Here is a 19,554-nt window from a genome sequence, read left to right as displayed (position 1 = left end):
GAAGTTAACTTATCAAAAGAAAACTTTGTTCACACGGATAATAATGTGAACACGTGCTATCCAGTGACTGCTTACATGCAGATAACCGACAACGTTTTTCACGTTGATTAACAGGTAAATGTGAGATTATTATTTTTTTTTACAAGTTACTTAGAGTTGTAACTTCAATACCAGGGATACATGTTTATTCGGGATAAAATATTGTAAATTAAATGAATATTTGATTGGCTGAGTTTGTTCCGGATGCTGCGTCATCCCGGGTTTTTTTTTGCCGCGAACTCCGATTCAAGGCGCATTTTGAAGATTCGTGCAACGCGCCGTAAACATTGAAGCTACTGCTGTATTGTTGTGAAGCAAAGTTTGTTGAAGACACAGTATTTTTGTACACGCAGGGGACACATTAACGTCAAGTCTATTTTATATTTGTATATGTTTTACTATTTAGTTGTTTTTGAAAGACGTTTCATTGGTCTTTGCCATGGCTACACCTCCGAAGAAAATGTGCTCCAGTCCAATGTTTAACAATAGTTTCGAGAAAAGAAACAAAAAAATATCGATCGAAGGAAACATCGGTAAGTTTTATCTTGCAGTTGTCTGGCAAAACTATAACGTTACACTGTTAACGTTAAGTTTCCTAAGCGACAGTTGAATGTTATTTCAAAACAATCTTATTTCACTAATGTTAAGGTGTAACGATATTTAACACAAAATGCTGTTAATGTCACTTGACCATCTATCTATCTATCCATCTATGGGTATCGTGACAAACCGCTCGACTCGGTAGTTGAAGTTTTGAGTTTAAAGCACCCAGCTGTTAAACTAGTTCTCTATGTTAGATAAGTTACCAGGCTGAAATTATGCGCGCCTATTCTGCAGGCACATCCAGGATATTGCTAACTTAGCTGTTTATCCAACGTCACTTAACGATACTGTATTATGTTCTTTCTCCTTTTTGTTACCCTTGTTCGTGAGTGTATCAAGTGAAATCGAGAAAACCCACTATGATCAGAAGAGCTGGCGGCCTACGACTTTAATGTTAGTGTCAGGTTTCCAAACTGCTGATTGGCGCCAAAACATGTCTATTATAACATGTCTATTATAACATGTCTATTATATCAGCGTAAAGAACAGAATTGGCAATTAAACACTTCTCTTGACAGCAAAAAAGTTTACCAGACAATCAATGTTAGACTGTGAAGGGTGTATGAAATGAAACGAGGTACTGAGCATCAACCAGCGGCGTAACAATGGCTTGACTTCCCCCTTACCTTCGTAACGTCAGAAGCAATTAAAATGCAATTTTGCGAGACGCAGGCTAATGTTTATGATGTACAATACACATTAAGGGTTGCTACAATATGTTGTCATGAAAACACCAATGAACACAGTAGGCTATTTCATCGATCAAACGGATTTAGGAGAAACAGTGTAAAATGAGCAGTAGACAACACACGGGGAAACATTAACACAACTTCTTCAGGGGGTTATCAAACATTGTGAATTACGAACATTTACACGGATTTATTGGAACAGCCGCTCGACAGCGCCTGCTGCAACAAAACAAACTTCCTCCAACAATATATTATTCTTTCAACGACATTGAAGCGAAAAAATACATTTGAAGTAGCATTAGGCGTATTATAAAACGTAACATGCATGACGTTTAGAATGGCATTCTACGGTAAGAAACAATAGCAGAGCCATGCACACCTCGCCAAAGGCTGATGTAACCAAGTGGTTATCCACAATCTGAGCTTTTGCTATTTGTTGCACTCATGACTGCTGAGAGATCGCTGCTTGAAAAGCAGGACGTGAACTATAGGAGTTGACAGTATATCAGACAGTAAACGCTATGTGATTAGCTTACCCTGGTGGGCCTAATTTCCGTTGGGCTGGGGGTCAGAGACGTAGCGTTCTCCTGAACCCTTCGCCACAAATCCAAATGAAGATAATTTTGGCAGTTTTGCCACCCTTTCATCCTGCTCGTTGCGTTCATACCGCTTCCTACAGCCACTTTTGTGTTTGAAGGGCATGGGGGAGCCTACTTATCGCTTACTCAACACGCAATGCAACACAACACAGGGTGGGAAACAATCGCAACAATTGTGGGTGGGCTATAGAATCTTTGACAACAAAATAACCCAGACTTCCTTGCGATATTTCGATGGCAATATTACTTAATAAAAACGAGACTCGTTGCATTCAGCAAAAGGCAAATGAGGCTAAATTAATTATTTGCTGTTGTCAAGACTGACTATTGTTAAAATGGTTATTGGGCAAGTGATAGCCCATAATTAAGAATAACTGTCACCGTAATTGAGAAATGTTTGCGAATTGATGGGAGTGGATCATACGCAAGCTTTGGAATGGGTGATTGCGGTAGAGTTTGTGGTGATTTTTTTCGGTCGCAACTGGTTTGCACATTTTTAAGAGTGGTGGGGACAAAATTCAAATCATGAATAGTGGTGGGGACATGTCCCCCCCGTAACTGACGCCTATGGATGCCGCGTTCAACACAATCTGGGTTAGTTAGTAGATTTAGCTGTCTTTCACTGTTGGCATTCATTGTGATGGAAGTTGTCCTTTACTAGAATCTCTTTTACTCAAGACATATGTTTCAGAGGCATCTTCGTTTCACGGAACTCCCTCAAAATTGTATTATTTGCTTGAGTGGGCTTTGTCAAGCCATCTCCATTTGTTCATCAACAAACACCTTTCGGTTCAGTACGTGGGATATTTGCAATACAGACGAGAATTGCGCGTTGAAGGTCATGTACAGTCTAAAGGCCGGCACTTGGTTCTGCGTTGGTGTCACATTGTTGCGTAAAATGTACTCAAAGCAATTCATGCTCCCTAAAAGGTTGCGGGTGTTGCCAAGCAATTCACCGTCAGAACAATAGGTGGAGTAAAGATGAATTCAAGTTAATGTTTTGTATATGAGCCTGTCATTTGCTCGGCAGATAGAAAACCGTTTCCCTAACAGAAAGTCTGAAGCGTGAAGTTCTTTTCAAACCTTTGCTTGGGTAGCACTGTTGAACTGAGCAGAATTCATTTTAGTAATCTCATTACACATTCGTTTCTAAAAACAATCACATAGTATTGCATGTTTTACTGTGATAGTAAATACGTTAGCTTAATGCTAACGTATAGGGGAAATCACATAGGGAGCAAGCTAGGTATTAGCATCAATGAATTCACGTTAATGTTTTTGTATGAGCCTGACATTTGCTCGGCAGATAGATAACAGGTTCCCTAACAGAAAGTCTGAAGCTTGAAGTTCTTTTCAAACCTTTTCTTGGGAAGCACTGTAAAACTGAGTAGGCATTAGGGGTGGGCGATATGGGCAAAAAAACAATATCTCGATATTTTTTTCATTTTGACGATAACGATAATTAGACGATATTTTAAAAAAAAAAAATGTGATTGGAATTCTCAGAGTTATACCTTCTTGGAGATTACAATAATGGGCACAATGTTTAAGGAAAACACTTCTTTATTGTCTTTAAACAAAAATAACTTAATTGAACTGCAATGCAGATATATTGAACTCTTGTAATAAAGTGCTCCATGCATCCATGAGAATTATTGCACATCAATAGCAGTTCTTATGGCCTTATTAAACTTAAAATTCTGTCTAGGATTGTTTAAAAATACAAATACATGCGCATTAGAGCATGGATCGGGAAGAATTTTTCTGTACGAGCCCGGCCCGGTCCGACAGCCCCACGGAATCAATTTCTCAACTGTTCATAGTACTAATGCCACATTGACGTACGTTTTTTATGAATAGCCTGGCTTTATTAAACTGGGGCATCAACAGTTAAATGCTCTCTCTCACAAACAAGCGCTGTTAAACGCACAAGAGTACACAATAAGCATATTTAAATTAAATGATTCACATTGCAATAACGTTTAGTAAAATGGTGCGGCTCCTTTAAGGTGCATCGTGAGGGACAACGGTGACGCATAGTTTGGATGTAGCAACAAACATTTATATGCTGTGAAAGTGTTAACCAGTATGTGAGTAACGTGAGTTTTGTTAAAGCATAGCGTGTGTAATGTGTAGCTATTTCATTCCGTTTGCTAACCTTTCCTGCTGTCTGTACTTACTAACCAGCAGCAGACGTAAAGGAAGGGAATTTAACCCTGAAGTTAATAACATGCAATCTACTTCGGCCATGGAGCATTTTACTCCACTGCAATATTCAACTACGTTCAGCGACAGACAGCAGGAGAGGTTAACAAACGGAATGAAATAGTTACACATTACACATGCTATGTTTTAATAAAACTCACGTTTTATGCTACACCAACGGAGGCACAACAGCCATCACCATGCGCTGCTAACCTGTTGCAAAGTGGATGTGAGAAGTCATGTCACGTGATCACGTAGACCCACTAGTCGTGTGAGTGCCGTGCTGTGGGGAGCGCTGCTGCTCCGTAGGCTATATTAAGAACATGATGTGAAAAGTTTCCCCGTGCGTGTCATTGTTTTTGGCGAAGTCATTTAAATACTCGATAATGTAATTTTGCACATCGTTTGAACAACAATGACGATATTATCGCAGACGATATATATCGCCCACCCCTAGTAGGCATGCAGAATATTTTAGTAACCTCATCTCGTAACATCGGTTGATAGAACCTACGTTAGCTTAATGCTAACGTATAGGGCAAATTCCGTACAGACCGCGCTAGCGGCTAGCATATTCTTCTAAGTAAACAATTGGAACAAACTTCGGTGCATTACAAGTGGCTTCGGTTCATTACGATGGGTTATATAATTGCTCATACTTTCTAGCTTCTTCGGTCAAAAGCTCTTCAAGATCATTCATCTTTAAAACATCTTCTGGGCTATACTGGCTTTTAAAAATGGCGGTATGAAAACAGGAAATGTGAGACTCCAGAAAGGATGTTGTCAACAGACCAGCATACCAATCACAGCCTTGCAGGCTGCGAGGCTTGCGTAAAAGCTTGTGTAAAAAATGGCGCAAGTCTAGAAAAATCGGCTGACGCACGCAAGACGTGAAAAGTCGCGCAAGGGGCTTGCAGGGCCTCTTGCGCCTCTGACCATAAATCGGCCATAAGTTATTTAAATCTCTTTGCACGCAGCGTGGTAATAAGTGCGCGCGCAAGCACCTCAGCCAACTCAAGCTGTCTGTTTTAAATCAAGAACCAATTTGTCAGGCATCAAACTTACGTTTTGAAATGTAAGATTGTGAACTGAAACTTCCGCGACTAAAACGTCTTCTCTATGTTTCTTGCACAACATTTCCCTTAACATGAAATTCAGTGAAGTAACGTTTTCCCCTTTGATAACAGCGGCTGGGAAGTCCACTTTTGTGCGCTTGCTGGAGAGGGCTTCAGATGAATGGGAGGTCATTCCAGAGCCCATTGCTAAATGGTGCAATGTGCAGACAACAGAGAACGAGTGTGAGGTAAGGATAAAAGGAGTAAATAGAAGAGTAACAGCTGCCAATCCCTATGAAGAATCTAACTTTTCTATTTTCTACCCTGTATTATCTTGTTCAGGAGCTCAGCACATCTCAGAAAAGTGGTGGCAATCTGCTTCAGATGCTCTACGATAAACCCAGCCGATGGTCCTACACCTTTCAGACCTACGCTTGTCTCAGCCGCGTGCGTGCCCAGCTGAAGCCCCCTTCAGCCAAGCTGCGACAAGCTGATAACCCTGTTCAGTTCTACGAGCGCTCTGTCTATAGTGATCGGTGTGTAGCCTTGAATATTGGTACAGTGTGGTAAATGTGTTCCTTTAAAGTCTGTTTTTCATTTAACTGATGTAGAAGTACACAGAGGTCAGCTGAAGTGGTCAAGGCGTGGTTTTAGTTGTGTGAAACAAAGGTCTATAGCCGTTTAGAACCTGTGCCTCCACTCTTTGTATGATTTGAGTTTGCATTGCCTTGAGCATACTCTGGGCTGGAAGTTCTGACATTTTTTTTTTTAGTATTGATGGGTTTATGCAGTTGTTTGGACTGAAAAGGTAAACAAACGGCAGTGACATACCTGACTGGATCAGAACCAAAATGCACACAATTTCACAGAAATATTGTTTCCCGCTTTAAGAATTTTCTATCATTGTCTAGATATTTTTTTAGATTCTAAGACATCAACGCACAAAGACTGCACTGTGAGAATTCGACCTCTGTGTGTCATCATTTCATCATTCATTAGTTATTTGCCTTTACTCAATGAACACTGCTGCTAGGTTTGACCTGTCATTGAGTCTTTTTTTGTGTGTATATTCCCTACAGGTATGTGTTCGCTTCTAACCTATTTGAGTCTGGGGACTTGAACGAGACAGAATATGCCATTTATCAAGACTGGCACAGTTGGCTGCTTTCACAGTTTGAGTCTGATATTGAGTTAGATGGCATGATTTATCTGCGGGCACGCCCAGAGGTTAGTACAAGGTGCTGTCTGTGATTGTTTCTAAAGAGCATGCAATGACATGGCATGATTTTCCTTCTGTGTTCTATTTTGGTTTACAATATCCTGTCCTCAGTCACTATTTAAATAAAATGACCTGACGTATAACCCTTTTCTATTTTAGAGGTGTCTGGAGCGTTTACACATACGAGGGCGGCAAGAGGAACAGGGCATTCCGCTTGAGTTTTTGGAGAAGCTACATTACAAGCATGAGTGCTGGCTCTCCGACCGAACTACACAGTATGTGATCGCTTCCCTATTTACTGTGCATATTCACGTGTTCTGTAAATGTAATGCTGAGATGAATCATGTCTTCCAGTGACCAGTTACTACAATAGTAAATGTAAAAACAATAGTACTCGGGGTGGTTCCAACCCAGAGTATTAAACTGCATAGTGGATGGCCTGGGGGTAGTGGGATTGATACCTGTTCTTCACATGACCACATATATCAAAATCAATTTGAAGATGAGGGAGCTTCAGACATCCCTTGAAAAACAGCAGAAACCTCCTGTTCTTTGTTTTTAGAAGGTCGAGAATGGCAGAAAGGCTTGGTTAGATATTCTTATTGTCAGGAATATTGTCTTCGGGTGTATTGAGAAAATGAACACTCTATATATACAGCCGCGGAAAAAATTAAGAGACCACTTCAAAATTATCAGTTTCTCTGGTTTTACTATTTATTGGTATGTGTTAAAGTAAAATGTACATTTTTGTTTTATTCTATAACCTACTGGCAACATTCCTACCAAATTTCAAATAAAAATATTGTCATTTAGATCATTTATTTGCAGAAAAATGACAATTGGTCAAAATAGCAAAAAAGATGCAGTGTCTTCAGATCTCGAATAATGCAAAGAAAACAAGCTCATATTCATTTTTAAACTACACAATACTAATGCTTTAACTTAGGAAGAGTTCAGAAATCAATATTTGGTGGAATAACCTTGATTTAAAATCGCAACTTTCATGTGTCTTGGCATGCTCTCCACCAGTCTTTCACATTGCCGTTGGGTGACTTTATGCTACTCCTGGCGCAAGAATTCAAGCAGCTCGGCTTCTTTTCATGGCTTGTGACCATCCATCTTCCTCTTGATCACATTTCAGAGTTTTTTTTATGGGATTCAGGTCTCAAAATTGGGCTGGCCATGACAGGGTCCTGATCTGGTGGTACTCCATCCACACCTTTACTGGCCTGGCTGTGTGGCATGGAGCATTGCCCTGCTGGAAAAAACACTTCTCAGAGTTGGGGAACATTGTCAGAGCAAAAGGAAGCAAGTTTTTCTTCCGGGACAACGTTGTACTTTGCCTGGCTGAGGTTTGTAAAAGACCATAAGGATTGAACCAAAGCGGACTGGAGGTCATCTTCTAAGTTCATCTTCTCTGAGTCCAATTTTCAGCTTTGCCCAACACATGGTCGTCTGATGGTTAGACGGAGACCTGGAGAGGCCTACAAGCCACAGAGTCTTGCACCTGCTGAGAAATTGGACTCATCAGAGAAGACGAACTTAGAAGACCCTCCAGTCCGCTTTGGTTCAATCTTATGGTCTTTTACAAACCTCAGCCAGGCAAAGTACAACGTTGTCCCGGAAGAAAAACTTGCTTCCTTTTGCTCTGACAATGTTCCCCAACTCTGAGAAGTGTTTTTTCCAGCAGGGCAATGCTCCATGCCACACAGCCAGGCCAGTAAAGGTGTGGATGGAGTATCACCAGATCAGGACCCTGTCATGGCCAGCCCAATTTCGAGACCTGAATCCCATAAAAAAACTCTGAAATGTGATCAAGAGGAAGATGGATGGTCACAAGCCATGAAAAGAAGCCGAGCTGCTTGAATTCTTGCGCCAGGAGTAGCATAAAGTCACCCAACGGCAATGTGAAAGACTGGTGGAGAGCATGCCAAGACACATGAAAGTTGTGATTTGAAATCAAGGTTATTCCACCAAATATTGATTTCTGAACTCTTCCTAAGTTAAAGCATTAGTATTGTGTGGTTTAAAAATGAATATGAGCTTGTTTTCTTTGCATTATTCGAGATCTGAAGACACTGCATCTTTTTTGCTATTTTGACCTATTGTCATTTTTCTGCAAATAAATGACCTAAATGACAATATTTTTATTTGAAATTTGGTAGGAATGTTTTCAGTAGGTTATAGAATAAAACAAAAATGTACATTTTACTTTAACACACACCAATAAATAGTAAAACCAGAGAAACTGATCATTTTGAAGTGGTCTCTTAATTTTTTCCGCGGCTGTATATAAATAATGCCTTACTCTCTCCACAGAATGGATTTCGAATACCTGAAGGACATCCCAATTTTGGTTCTGGACGTAAATGAAGACTTCAAAAACGACAGAATTAAACAGGAGGCCGTCGTAGATAAGGTGTGCTCTCTTACCTGTTAGTGAATTCGTTCAGTCCAACAATTACGTAGATTTGTTTGTTGTTTATTTATTTTTAAACAAGCAGTTTAAAACCAAGTGTGATTGCTGTTCAGTCAACTGGTAGAAACAGAACTATACCACTATAGCCAGATGATCATTTTATAGAATATATGAAAGGAATTATGAATCGTTTTTAGTGGTTAAACTGCTGTTCCTGTCTTTCTGCAGGTCAAGGAGTTTTTGAACACGATGTGAAATCTGAACAGTTCTGCAGACATAATCTTTGACTGACCGGGGCGTGGTGGCCACCAACTCTCTACCTGCACCATCACAGTGCTGTTTACAACATATTTCCAAAAGCTGGTTATGTCCACTCCCTCCAAATGGTCAGCGAATGAACCTCAGCATTGACTGTTACAAGTATCTTGGTCATGTGGGACAAAAAAAGACATCCAGAGTTTTAAATGACTTTTAATTAGGCACTAACCAATAGAAAGACATTTTCAACAGTTTGGTGTGCACTCATATTACAAAGAATTTTTCAGCAGGGATTGTGTTGTTGTGTTGACCTGGTCAATTTGTGGTAAAATGGGAATTAACTGTCGCAAATAATGGATTCCAGCATATCCAAAAGTCAGTTCAGTTGACGATTTTAGAATCTACTCAAATTTTCTCTATGACTTCCACTGCATGAAATGTGAGGCAGAGTACTGTGTATATTTTTGTGTTTTTGAGATTTCAATCTGTATATAAAAATTTTATCCACTCAATAAAAAGCTATGAATGAAAGTCTAGCTTTATCATATTTCTAGTCTTTTTCAACAGAACAACTGGCTACCTTTTACCTCTTATTGCCCATGACTGTGAGATCACATGCTCAACACACCTTCCACTGCTAATGTTAATGCCTGCCACGCTAGTATTACAGTGGTCAGTCGAACGGCATATTTTAGGTCACTGTCTTTGTAAAACTGTTATCTTTAAAGCATTTCAGAGTATTCTGAATGATTCTCCAGTCTTATTTTTTACTTTAGAGCATTACCAAACAAGTAAAGTAACCATTTTAAATGAGAAGTGTAAGACGAGGTAGATGTGGAAACGGCTGTATGAGGGTTTATCTGGTCAGAATGTAGTGCATAGAGAATGGCAGGGCCAATGCACATCTACGGGTCAGGTTTGCTATCAGAACCTTTATGGGTGGACTAATGGCAGCTGGGATGTGTAGTCGTGTGCCCTGACTTAGTGTGTTGGGTAAAAGGCTGGCCAGTCAGGAGCATTTAATACCAGCCAGGACCAAGACCACATGTAATCGTTGACCGATCCATGAATTCAGCATTGCACAAGGAAATTCTGCAGTAGAATGCCAGGGTAGCTGTCTGAACTGAAGTTCAACAGAAGGTGGGTTTTTCAGAAAAAAGAATGGTATAGCATCAGAAAAAGCGTAAGAGATTTTGGATTTTGAAGTGGCAGTCACAGTGGATATACTGGCAGAATTTGACATTGTAGTTCACACCAACATGCTTTACCATAAGGTTATTTACTGTCGACGAGGGTCAATAAATAAATGGTTAAAATTGTTTGTAAATAAACATTCCATCAGTGTATTATAACTTAAATGAAGATCTGATCACATTTTAACTCATATGTATGCATATTTCCATATATATGCCAGAGCATACATCTACAGTGGGGAAAATAAGTAGTTGAACCCCTACCGATTTTGCAAGTTTGGCCACTTGCAAAGAAATGTGTGATCTAGAATTGTATTGGGGGGTGTATTTTAACAGTGAGAAACAGAATATCAACAAAAAAATTCAGAAAACTGCATTTTATAACATTTATGACTATTTGCATTTGATGCAAAAAAATAAGTATTTGAACCCCTAGCAAACAGCAAGAATTCTGGCTCACAATGACCAGTTATGTGCCCAAGAAGCACACAAATTAGTCCTCATTAGGTCTAACAAGGTACAACTGATCTCAACTGGTGACGTTTATAAAAGAAACCTGTCCAAAGAATACTTCACACCTTCAACCTCACCACCATGGGCAAGACCAAAGAGTTGTCCAAGGACGTCAGAGATAAGATTGTAGACCTGCACAAGGCTGGAATGGGCTACAAAACCATTGGCAAGCAGCTTGGTGAGAAGCAGGCAACTATTGGTGCGATTATTCGAAAATGGAAGCAACACCAAACAAATGTTAATCGCTCTAGTTCTGGGGCTCCATGCAAGATATCCCCTCGTGCGGTATCAGTGATCATTCGAAAGGTGCAGAATAACCCCAGACCTACACAGGGGGAGCTTGTGAATGATCTCAAGGCAGCTGGGACCACAGTCACCAAGAAAACCATTGGCAACACAACACGCCGTCATTTTTTGAAGTACTGCAGAACTCGCAAGGTCCCCCTGCTCAAGGAAGCGCATGTACAGTGCCATCTGAAGTTTGCCATTGCACACTTGAATGATTCTAAGGAGGATTGAGAGACAGAATGTGGTCAGATGATACCAAAATCAAGCTCTTTAGCATCAACTCGACTTGCCATGTTTGACGGGGGGAATGCTGAATATGACCCCAAGAGTACATCATACCAACCATCAAGCATGGAGGTGGAAACATTATGCTTTGGGGCTGTTTCTCTGCCAAGGGTACAGGACGACTCCACCGCATCAAGGGGACTATGGATGGGGCCATGTAACGTGGAATATTGGGCTTGAACCTCATTCCCTCATTCCCTCCCATTGCAAACGCAACCTTAAAGATTTGGAGAGGTTCTGCAAAGAGGAGTGGACCAAAATCCCTCCTGAGATGTGTGTAAACCTGGTGACCAACTACAAGAAACGTCTGACGTCTGCTTTCCAACAAGGGTTATTCCACCAAGTACTTAGTCATTTTTGTCAGTCAGTTTTGCTAGGGGTTCAAATACTTATTTTTTGCATCAAATGCAAATAAAGTCATAAATGTTATATTCTGTTGATATTTGTTGATATTCTGTTTCTCACTGTTAATATACACCTACCATTACAATTATAGATCGCACATCTTTGCAAGTGGCCAAACTTGTGAAATCGCAAGGGGTTCAAATACTTATTTTCCGCACTGTATCTAGCAATTCTCATCTATTTTCTCAGATGTTGCTCTTTAGAGCAGGGGCACACGTCTGTCAATCAGAAAATCAATGGTATTCATGTGAATTGAAGTATGATAAAATATCAACTTTAAAGTAATACTACTGAAATTTAAATGTTTGAATTAGTTTTGATCTATTGAGGGAAACTGAGCCGTATACAGGCAGTACACACAAAGGGATAAGATGTATTCCCTCAGAATAAAAAGTTGAAAGATGCAGAGCTTTGTACTTTGTGTAGAATAATCAATATAACTCTAGATTTTTGTTAAAAACAATAGAAATGTTGTAATTATGGTACTGTCCTTTCCTCTGTCTGCCTCTCCAGTGGAAATGGAATGGACTCCCTATCATTTCTCTACCATTTTTAATCAGCTAGATTTAGGTCATCATGATCACAAATCACTCTTGTCTCTTTAGCAGATATATGCTCCCTTCCTCTGGAAGACTGAGCCAATTTCAGCTAGTCTCCTTGGAAACTCCTGCAAATTGTATTCCATATCAAGTAGCTAGATGTTATCCCAATCACACTCCTAAAAGAAGTAATGGGGACAATAAGATTCAGTAGATAACTTTAACATGAGCAATTATGAGCTACGTTATAGTTATAAGCTGCGCTTGGCCGCTCATAAGACATTGCCTTGACCCATGATGTTAACTTATTACTGACCCATGATTACTGCAGTGCTGTTTTTGTATAATCCTGCATTCAGCTTTCGACATGGCCATGGCTGTGTGCAGTAGATACATAGACATTGAGAAGGAGGTAGGGTATTTTAAGATATGAAACTCCCTCTTGTAACTGCCTTCATTGACTTCAAGAAGGCTTTTAATTCCATCAAACGGTTGACATTCTTAGGCACTATATGGGGACCCAGACACAGTTGTTAGGGGCAATAAGGACAATGTATGAGTCAGAGCTCAGTGCTTAAAAAAACCCTATTCCCATTCCCCATTCCTCTTTACATCTAGGGTGCCACAAGGTGATGTTTGTACTCTTCTCCTTTTAGTTATTGTGGTAAGCCATCTGGTTACCAAATACTGTTCAGAAAAGTGACAGTCCCTCGAGGATCAAGGCTCTATCCTGCAGTCATTCAAAATTATGAAAACTTTGCTGATGCTGATTCCTCCTGGAATCTTGTGTTTCCCGTCCTCAGTGTCAAATTGACAATCAAATTAACAATAACTGGTGAAGAGGTAGGACTGACCATCAGACTGACAAAATTGAATTTATGACCTTTACCTGCAATGAGAATTGGGATAAATGGGATCAGACTAGTTTTACTTTTCTGTAACCTGGGGTCCATGATGGCCAATAGCCCATCTGCCTTCGCATAATCACGTAGACTACTGTAAGTGCAGTCGGATTCTCTTAGTCCTTATGCATTCTTCTTCACATCTTTCCTCGACCTGAAGACATTTGCCATTTAAGTCAAGGAAAAGAGGTTAGGAAAAGACAATAGGATGTACTATTCTACGTCAGCTAATGCAGGGTTTTGGTAACTGTGGTCATCGGTCAGCTTAGCTTATTGGCTCTTCAATGTTTTGTTGCAAAAACTGAGCCCCATGAAGCAAGGACTGTAGTCTAATAGCCCATTTTGCTGAGGAAGGTTCCATACTATTTGAAATGGCCTAGGATCTAAGCAGTCATGATAAGAGCTGGTCAAAATGGTTAGGAAAGGAGCTTCAATGCGTCCTTTTGTATCTCCTTTAGCATAGGGTGCACTGGAGCATCTGTCTGTCAATGATGGGTGGAAGAATACGATAGGCATACCCGGAACTAATTCTAATTGATGATTGGTTAAGATCAGGCAGTCACAGCATCCAATATGAAAAGAAAGGAGATAATATCTTCCCACAATTCATTGTGGCAGCAACAACATCCCAATCAACAACTGATCAACGTTTATAACATCTGCCTTCACACAATTAGCAGCCTAGTGTAAGTGCAGTTGGATAGTCTCTATCGACATTTCCCAACCACTTTTCCTTGAACTCGATGGATATTGTCATGAGGTCAAGGAAAGATGTGTAGTAGAATTCATAAGGACTTCATAAAAGACAGCACTGGTTCTAAGAGAATCCAACTGCACTTACATATGCTACTAATTATGCAAAGGTGGATTGACATGGAGCACGTTGAATGGGTTGTCATAAGGAATTGTGGGGTGGTACTATATACTTTCCCTGTCGTAAAGCCCTTGTCATTGGTTAGGAACCTTTCTAAGCAAAAGGGAGTGTGAAGCTCTGTGAATGCTCTGTTGGGTAACCCTGAATCTTGCATTAGTGTCATTTTGACAAGACCCCAAGAGTTTTTTTTGGGGTGGTGGTTTTATGACCCATATGCAGACCATAATCTCTGTATATTCAAAGCATTTTGTGTTAAAATTTCCAGGAAACAAAATCCCAAAGCTCATCCCATAGAGCAGGGGTCTATGGGGCCAGAGTTTGAGGCCCCTGCCAGAAGGAGGAATTCTGGAATTAAATCAGATTTCTTTCAACATAAGTTCTTCAACCACTGGTTTGAATATTTGTGGTTGTGATTTATTTCAACATAGGCTATTTAACCACTAGTTTGAATATTTGTGGTTCTGATTTATGTCAACATAGGCTCTTCAACCAATAGTTTGAATATTTTAGGTTTAAATCTACCATATATAGGCTACTATAATATACTGAGGACAGGATAATTACCAGTAGGTGATGATCAATGACTTGCATTAGAACATGTGCTTTGTAACAGTTCGTCATTGTCTGCCAACAGCTTTTACCTTTAACCCAAGTTAACCTCTATATCTCCGATGTTATGACAGAACTAGGCGTATTGCGAGGGTGGGAATATGTGATAGGCGTGTCACTGTCCAATAGTCTTTTTAAAACAACTGTCTCGAAGCTTTCTTGTAAACCAACCTTGACGTCGCGTGCGTTCTCCTGACCATCACAAATGTAAGCCAATGATAATGAGAGAGTTAGCCCCCTAACCAATGAATCTAGCAAATGTTGTGGTAGGGCGGGATCATACACATATGGAACGACATAGGTTAGGTTGTTAGAAAGTTAATGGCTTGAGGGAAAGAGGATCGCTTCAGGAGAGTTTCGGGATTTTTCTGAAGTGAAGCTTGACTGTTCTCAAGCAATATAACCACAAAGAAAGTAATAAGAATAGGTTACTTTGACCAATACGTGTAATATCTAAATAACTATGCAGGATGCAGTGGCCGGGACAGCAGTGATGACGGACGGCTTCGAGGACGAGATTGACTCGGTGACTCCTCGCTCCCCTGCTCTAGGGATGGGGGTTGGAGCCACACCAGGAGCCGGACTTGGGGGCCTTGGTATTGGCGCAGGAGGGAAAAAAGTACGCTTTTTCGGTGAGGCAGGTGGGCCCACAGCAGATAGGATTGATTTAAAGCTCGCTGCAGCCGCAGTGCTTTCGTCTGGTCCCGGATCTGGCAGCGACGAAGATGAAGTATCTGAGGTAAGCTAGCTAGCTAGCGTAGCTTGCTTTCTGGATAGCTAGCTAATGTTAGGTGGAAGATGAGATTTCGAGCTAACGTTAACATTTGCTAAAGCCACCCAAACCATTCCGTCCTCCAAACTGACAGGCGCGCTAAAGTTAGCGGTAACGTTATGTAGTTACTGTGCTATTTGATCAAAATTCACCCCAGTTATTTTACGACACACAGACTACCAATACTCAACAGTAGTTTCCGTATATTTTATTGACTGCACGACTTCTTGTGTGTATCTTTAGAGCTAGTTATTGGTACTTGCTTAGCTATTAAGCTAGCTATTTAGCAGCTAACGTTAACTCTGACGGCCGCGACGACGGCCTAGTAGCGTGATGAGAGGCTTACAAGCAAAGTTAGGTCACTTACCAGCTGGCTAATTGTTTATCTTAACTGGCTAGTCAGCTGGGATGCGACGGTATTGCCTGACATGATGAAAACCTTACATAGATTTGTGAGGTTGACACTAGTATAAAGAATGTTTTCTAGTTAGCCAATGTGAGCTAACATTACGTGACGGCAGTTTTGGCCAATTATTTCGCAATAGTCTATTTTGACAGATGTCTTCACATGTAACATTTAGTTATCTAACAAGTACCGTTAATCGTGACACTTAATATAACTGTGGTTAGCGAGAGGGACTAGGTAATTTGAGAGCAAACTGATGTTACCTTTAGTTCATATAAATAACGTTAACGTTACTTCTGAACATCGTCTTGTCAGGTTTCAGCTCATTTCCCCAACCCATCCTCCTTAGGTAGGTTAAAATAATACAGTGCCTCTTCAGCAACATATCTCTAGCGATGCTGCAATTATTGGCTCCTGTTTGTATGTTCTCTTGCTTTCAAGAATAATAACTAAGCTATCTAAAACTTAATTCTTGGTAGCAACAGGGTTAATCATGATGTCAGAGGGCCTCTCTATTTCAGTGTTGATTTCATGGAATGGTGTTGTAGATGTAAACCTTTGAAAGATTATCTTCACTGCAAGACCACCTAAGGTAAAGTCTAGGTGTAAGACCTGAATGACTTGGGATGTCAGTTACCGAGGTATTTTGTGAAAAGCTTAAGGCAACACCCTACACACCCTACAATTATCTTGAGTAGATGTCAATTAGATGTCAGTTGATGTATGGTTCCCCTTAATTTATGAGAATACTGAATCCTTCACACTTACTCTAGATGCACCATAGCATATGGATCTCTCCTAACTTTGAAATAAATAATTGAACACTGAAAGTTTAGCTGTCAAACAGAGCCTATGTCTTTGAAAGCCAAAAATAGGTCAAACCATGTACAACATACGCCTAGAATATCATTTCCATCTCTGTAAGACTTAAGAATTAACAAAACGGGTATTTATTTTACTATTTGTAAAGGTGCCCCATTTGCTTGTGATGTGCCTCTGATTTTTGTCAATACTGGAAATGTAAGTATTAGATTATCAAGCAGAAAGTGCCAGCTGATTGGCATGGTAATGTCAGAGTTGAGAGTTCACATACAGGCATAAGACATGCTCTGTTTGCCCTCCCTCTATTTGTGAGTGCTGCATGTGATTCTGTTTTCACTGTCTAGAGGGCAGGGATGTGTCTGTTGCCTTTTATAACCTCTAGTCTGTTCTCCCTGCTCCTGTTATTGGTGTTTCGTTTGGAATTCTGAGGGGTGTTTTATTAAAAGTGGGGAACACTGGACTTATGTCACAATTCCAGGTATACCATGAGGCTTTGTGTCTGCAGCTCTCTTTAGGACTGCTTCTCAGCGAACTATAATTCTTCATTTGATGTCCTCTCGCTGCCATTGAAGCCTTATTTCTTTGGCTCTTACTTTTTGCAAATGAAAGTTGTATGTACATACTGTATTTGCACAGTTTTCTCCAGCTCAGAGTGTATGGTGGTCACATTTAAACAGATCTAAAATGCATGCATTGTTCTGTGGTCTATCGCATACCTCTCCCCCTTGCTTATAATTTCTATTTTTAATTATGCAAATGTGATCAGGCTTCAGACAGGTTTTGATCAGTACAAATTGTTCATCTACAATTGTTATTGGTTAGAAAATCAGAAAAATGAACTGCTGTGGTCTGGGCATTTCAACCAAACCCTGGACACTTGCGAGGCATTTGTTAGGTTATTGATATTGTCATACATATTCAACTTGTAAATGTAATGTTATTTCATAAAGGATGAGCACTGAGTGTGCATCAGATTTCACACCTACTGCTGCTAGTGGAGTGAGCATAACAATTAAGTCAACCATTGCATCTTCTGTCTTTACAGTCAGGGTCAGTTTTGGTTTTGCCTCCCCATATGAGGTTGAGTCACTGAAGTGATGATGTTCCAGATATGACCTTTGGACGGGCAAAGACGTAGGAATAGGTGGCTCTCTTTTACCTGTCTTCTCGGGTATGGGATAATGTGTGGAAGTGGTAAGTGAGAAGAATGGTCTTGTCAGAAAGTGCAGGAGATGTCCTCAACGTGATGTCACACTGTCTGACTTTGTGGTTTCCCTAAACATGCCAAATCAGTTCCCAATAATCAACACGGTGCATAAATCATGAACTTACAGGAGTAAGGTCAACATCATGTTAAGGTAAGAGAGATCAGTATTTCTTAAGAACATGCATTAGGCTACAGAAAGCCATCATGTATCCTTAATTTGTACCGTCACATAGCTGTCTGACAGAATTCACTGACAGTGTAGTAGTACAGCAGTAATACCCAGAAGCCCCCCAAAATACAGGCAGTCCGAGCCCTGTGTACAAGGAAGATAGCTGAAGCAAATGCCCAGCAAATGCATGTTTGTCTGACATTATTTGGATCTTTACTGCAACTCTCAAACAGACCATAGCTACAGCCATGACAGGCCAAAAGTATCCTTGCAGAACCTTGTCGGACCATGGATTGCAGATCCTTGTCGGACAGAGCAACAGTATGTGAGTTCTCTTGCACATGGGCAGAATAAAAAGTGTAGTACACTGGATTCTGTGGCCTGTAAACCCAATACATGGATGAGATCGTCTTTCTTTTTGGGGTTGTGAAAGTTGTGTATTTGTGTTTTGCCGGTAATAAAACCAGATTGTGGCCTGAATATCTTGATGGCATCATATGGTCTGGATGGTATCTCAACTCCCACCCCTTCTGCTAAGGTGGAACAGTGCCAGGCCTTTTTCAAGCTGTTTCCAGGTATTCCTCTCCAGTACATGAGTAAGGAATGTGGATTTCTACATTTCAATTGTGTGCTGCTCACAATAACACATATTGGTGGCCTGAGCCGTTGTTCCAGTAGTGTGGCAAATACTTTATGTATTATCTTGAACCTTCTCAAAGCACTTGATCTTCTGTGGGGAACATTCGGCTGAGACTATAGTAAGCCACGTATCATACAGATTAGCAGGTGGGCTACCCAGTTGTCAGGCTCACACTCTCCTTATCCCATCAGCTGAACACAGGAAGCAGAAGTATTTTTATTTATTAAAGGCGTTTTTAATGAACCTTAGACATTTAACTTTCACAGTGTGTGCTACATAGCATGTGAACGTTGAATGTGATTACACGCACAAACCAGTACATTAGATGAACAGAGCATCACAAAATATCAGCAGTAATGTTTCCCAAGTCCTGCGCCAAGGTGATCAAGGTGTTAGCGGAGATTGGTCGATCTCCTAATGTCCGATCTATAGCGGATCAGTCATCAGAAAAGTGTCAATACTACCATATATGGAATCCTTTAGAAGTGATGCCCTTTATAGAGTTGGTGGAGAAAAATGTACTCACACTGAATTTATGATGCCTTGTGCAGGGCTTTACTGCATGAAGAAGAAAAGTGATTTTTCTCACATTATTGATGTTTGTGTTATGGAGTGCATGTTTAATTGTTCAGCTTTCTCTGTGGTCCATGCTGTAAACAGCTGAGTGCCATGTAAAGAGGCAGTGCGTTGGCCCCTTGCGTGGTTATTGCTGCCATTAGTCTCCCCTCTTTAGTTATTCATGAATGTGTTTTTGTGGACTCTGACGTCCTGGTGAAACTCGTCCTCCCAGTGGACTCTATGCCATGTTTCCTCACCTCTTGTTGTGTGGCGGAATTTTAGGGAA

At 40.5% G+C, this 19,554-nt stretch overlaps 2 protein-coding genes across 5 annotated transcripts in view; both read left to right on the top strand.

The window, feature by feature from the left end:
* Positions 1 to 60: 60 nt before the first annotated feature.
* LOC308360984 (deoxycytidine kinase 2) lies at positions 61 to 9,083 on the top strand (the record flags this gene model as incomplete). Its single annotated transcript, XM_080833194.1, has 8 exons — positions 61 to 114; positions 446 to 572; positions 5,323 to 5,438; positions 5,533 to 5,726; positions 6,270 to 6,417; positions 6,569 to 6,684; positions 8,729 to 8,828; positions 9,057 to 9,083. The coding sequence occupies exons 2-8, from the start codon at positions 479 to 481 to the stop codon at positions 9,081 to 9,083; spliced, it is 795 nt and encodes a 264-aa protein (XP_080689320.1). The 5' UTR covers positions 61 to 114; positions 446 to 478.
* A 5,948-nt stretch (positions 9,084 to 15,031) lies between these two features.
* Positions 15,032 to 19,554, top strand: part of ankhd1 (ankyrin repeat and KH domain containing 1) — a 30,673-nt gene continuing 26,150 nt past the window's right edge. For all 4 annotated transcript variants that reach the window (XM_080857171.1, XM_080857170.1, XM_080857169.1 and 1 more), the window contains exon 1: positions 15,032 to 15,433. In XM_080857171.1, coding sequence (XP_080713297.1) covers positions 15,158 to 15,433 — 276 coding nt within the window. In that variant the 5' untranslated portion in view covers positions 15,032 to 15,157. The remainder of the gene's footprint in view (positions 15,434 to 19,554) is intronic.

This window comes from Sprattus sprattus (genome assembly GCF_963457725.1).
Source record: "Sprattus sprattus genome assembly, chromosome: 1".
In the NCBI taxonomy this organism is placed as follows: domain Eukaryota; kingdom Metazoa; phylum Chordata; class Actinopteri; order Clupeiformes; family Clupeidae; genus Sprattus; species Sprattus sprattus.
This window is presented reverse-complemented; position numbering and strand designations above follow the sequence as displayed.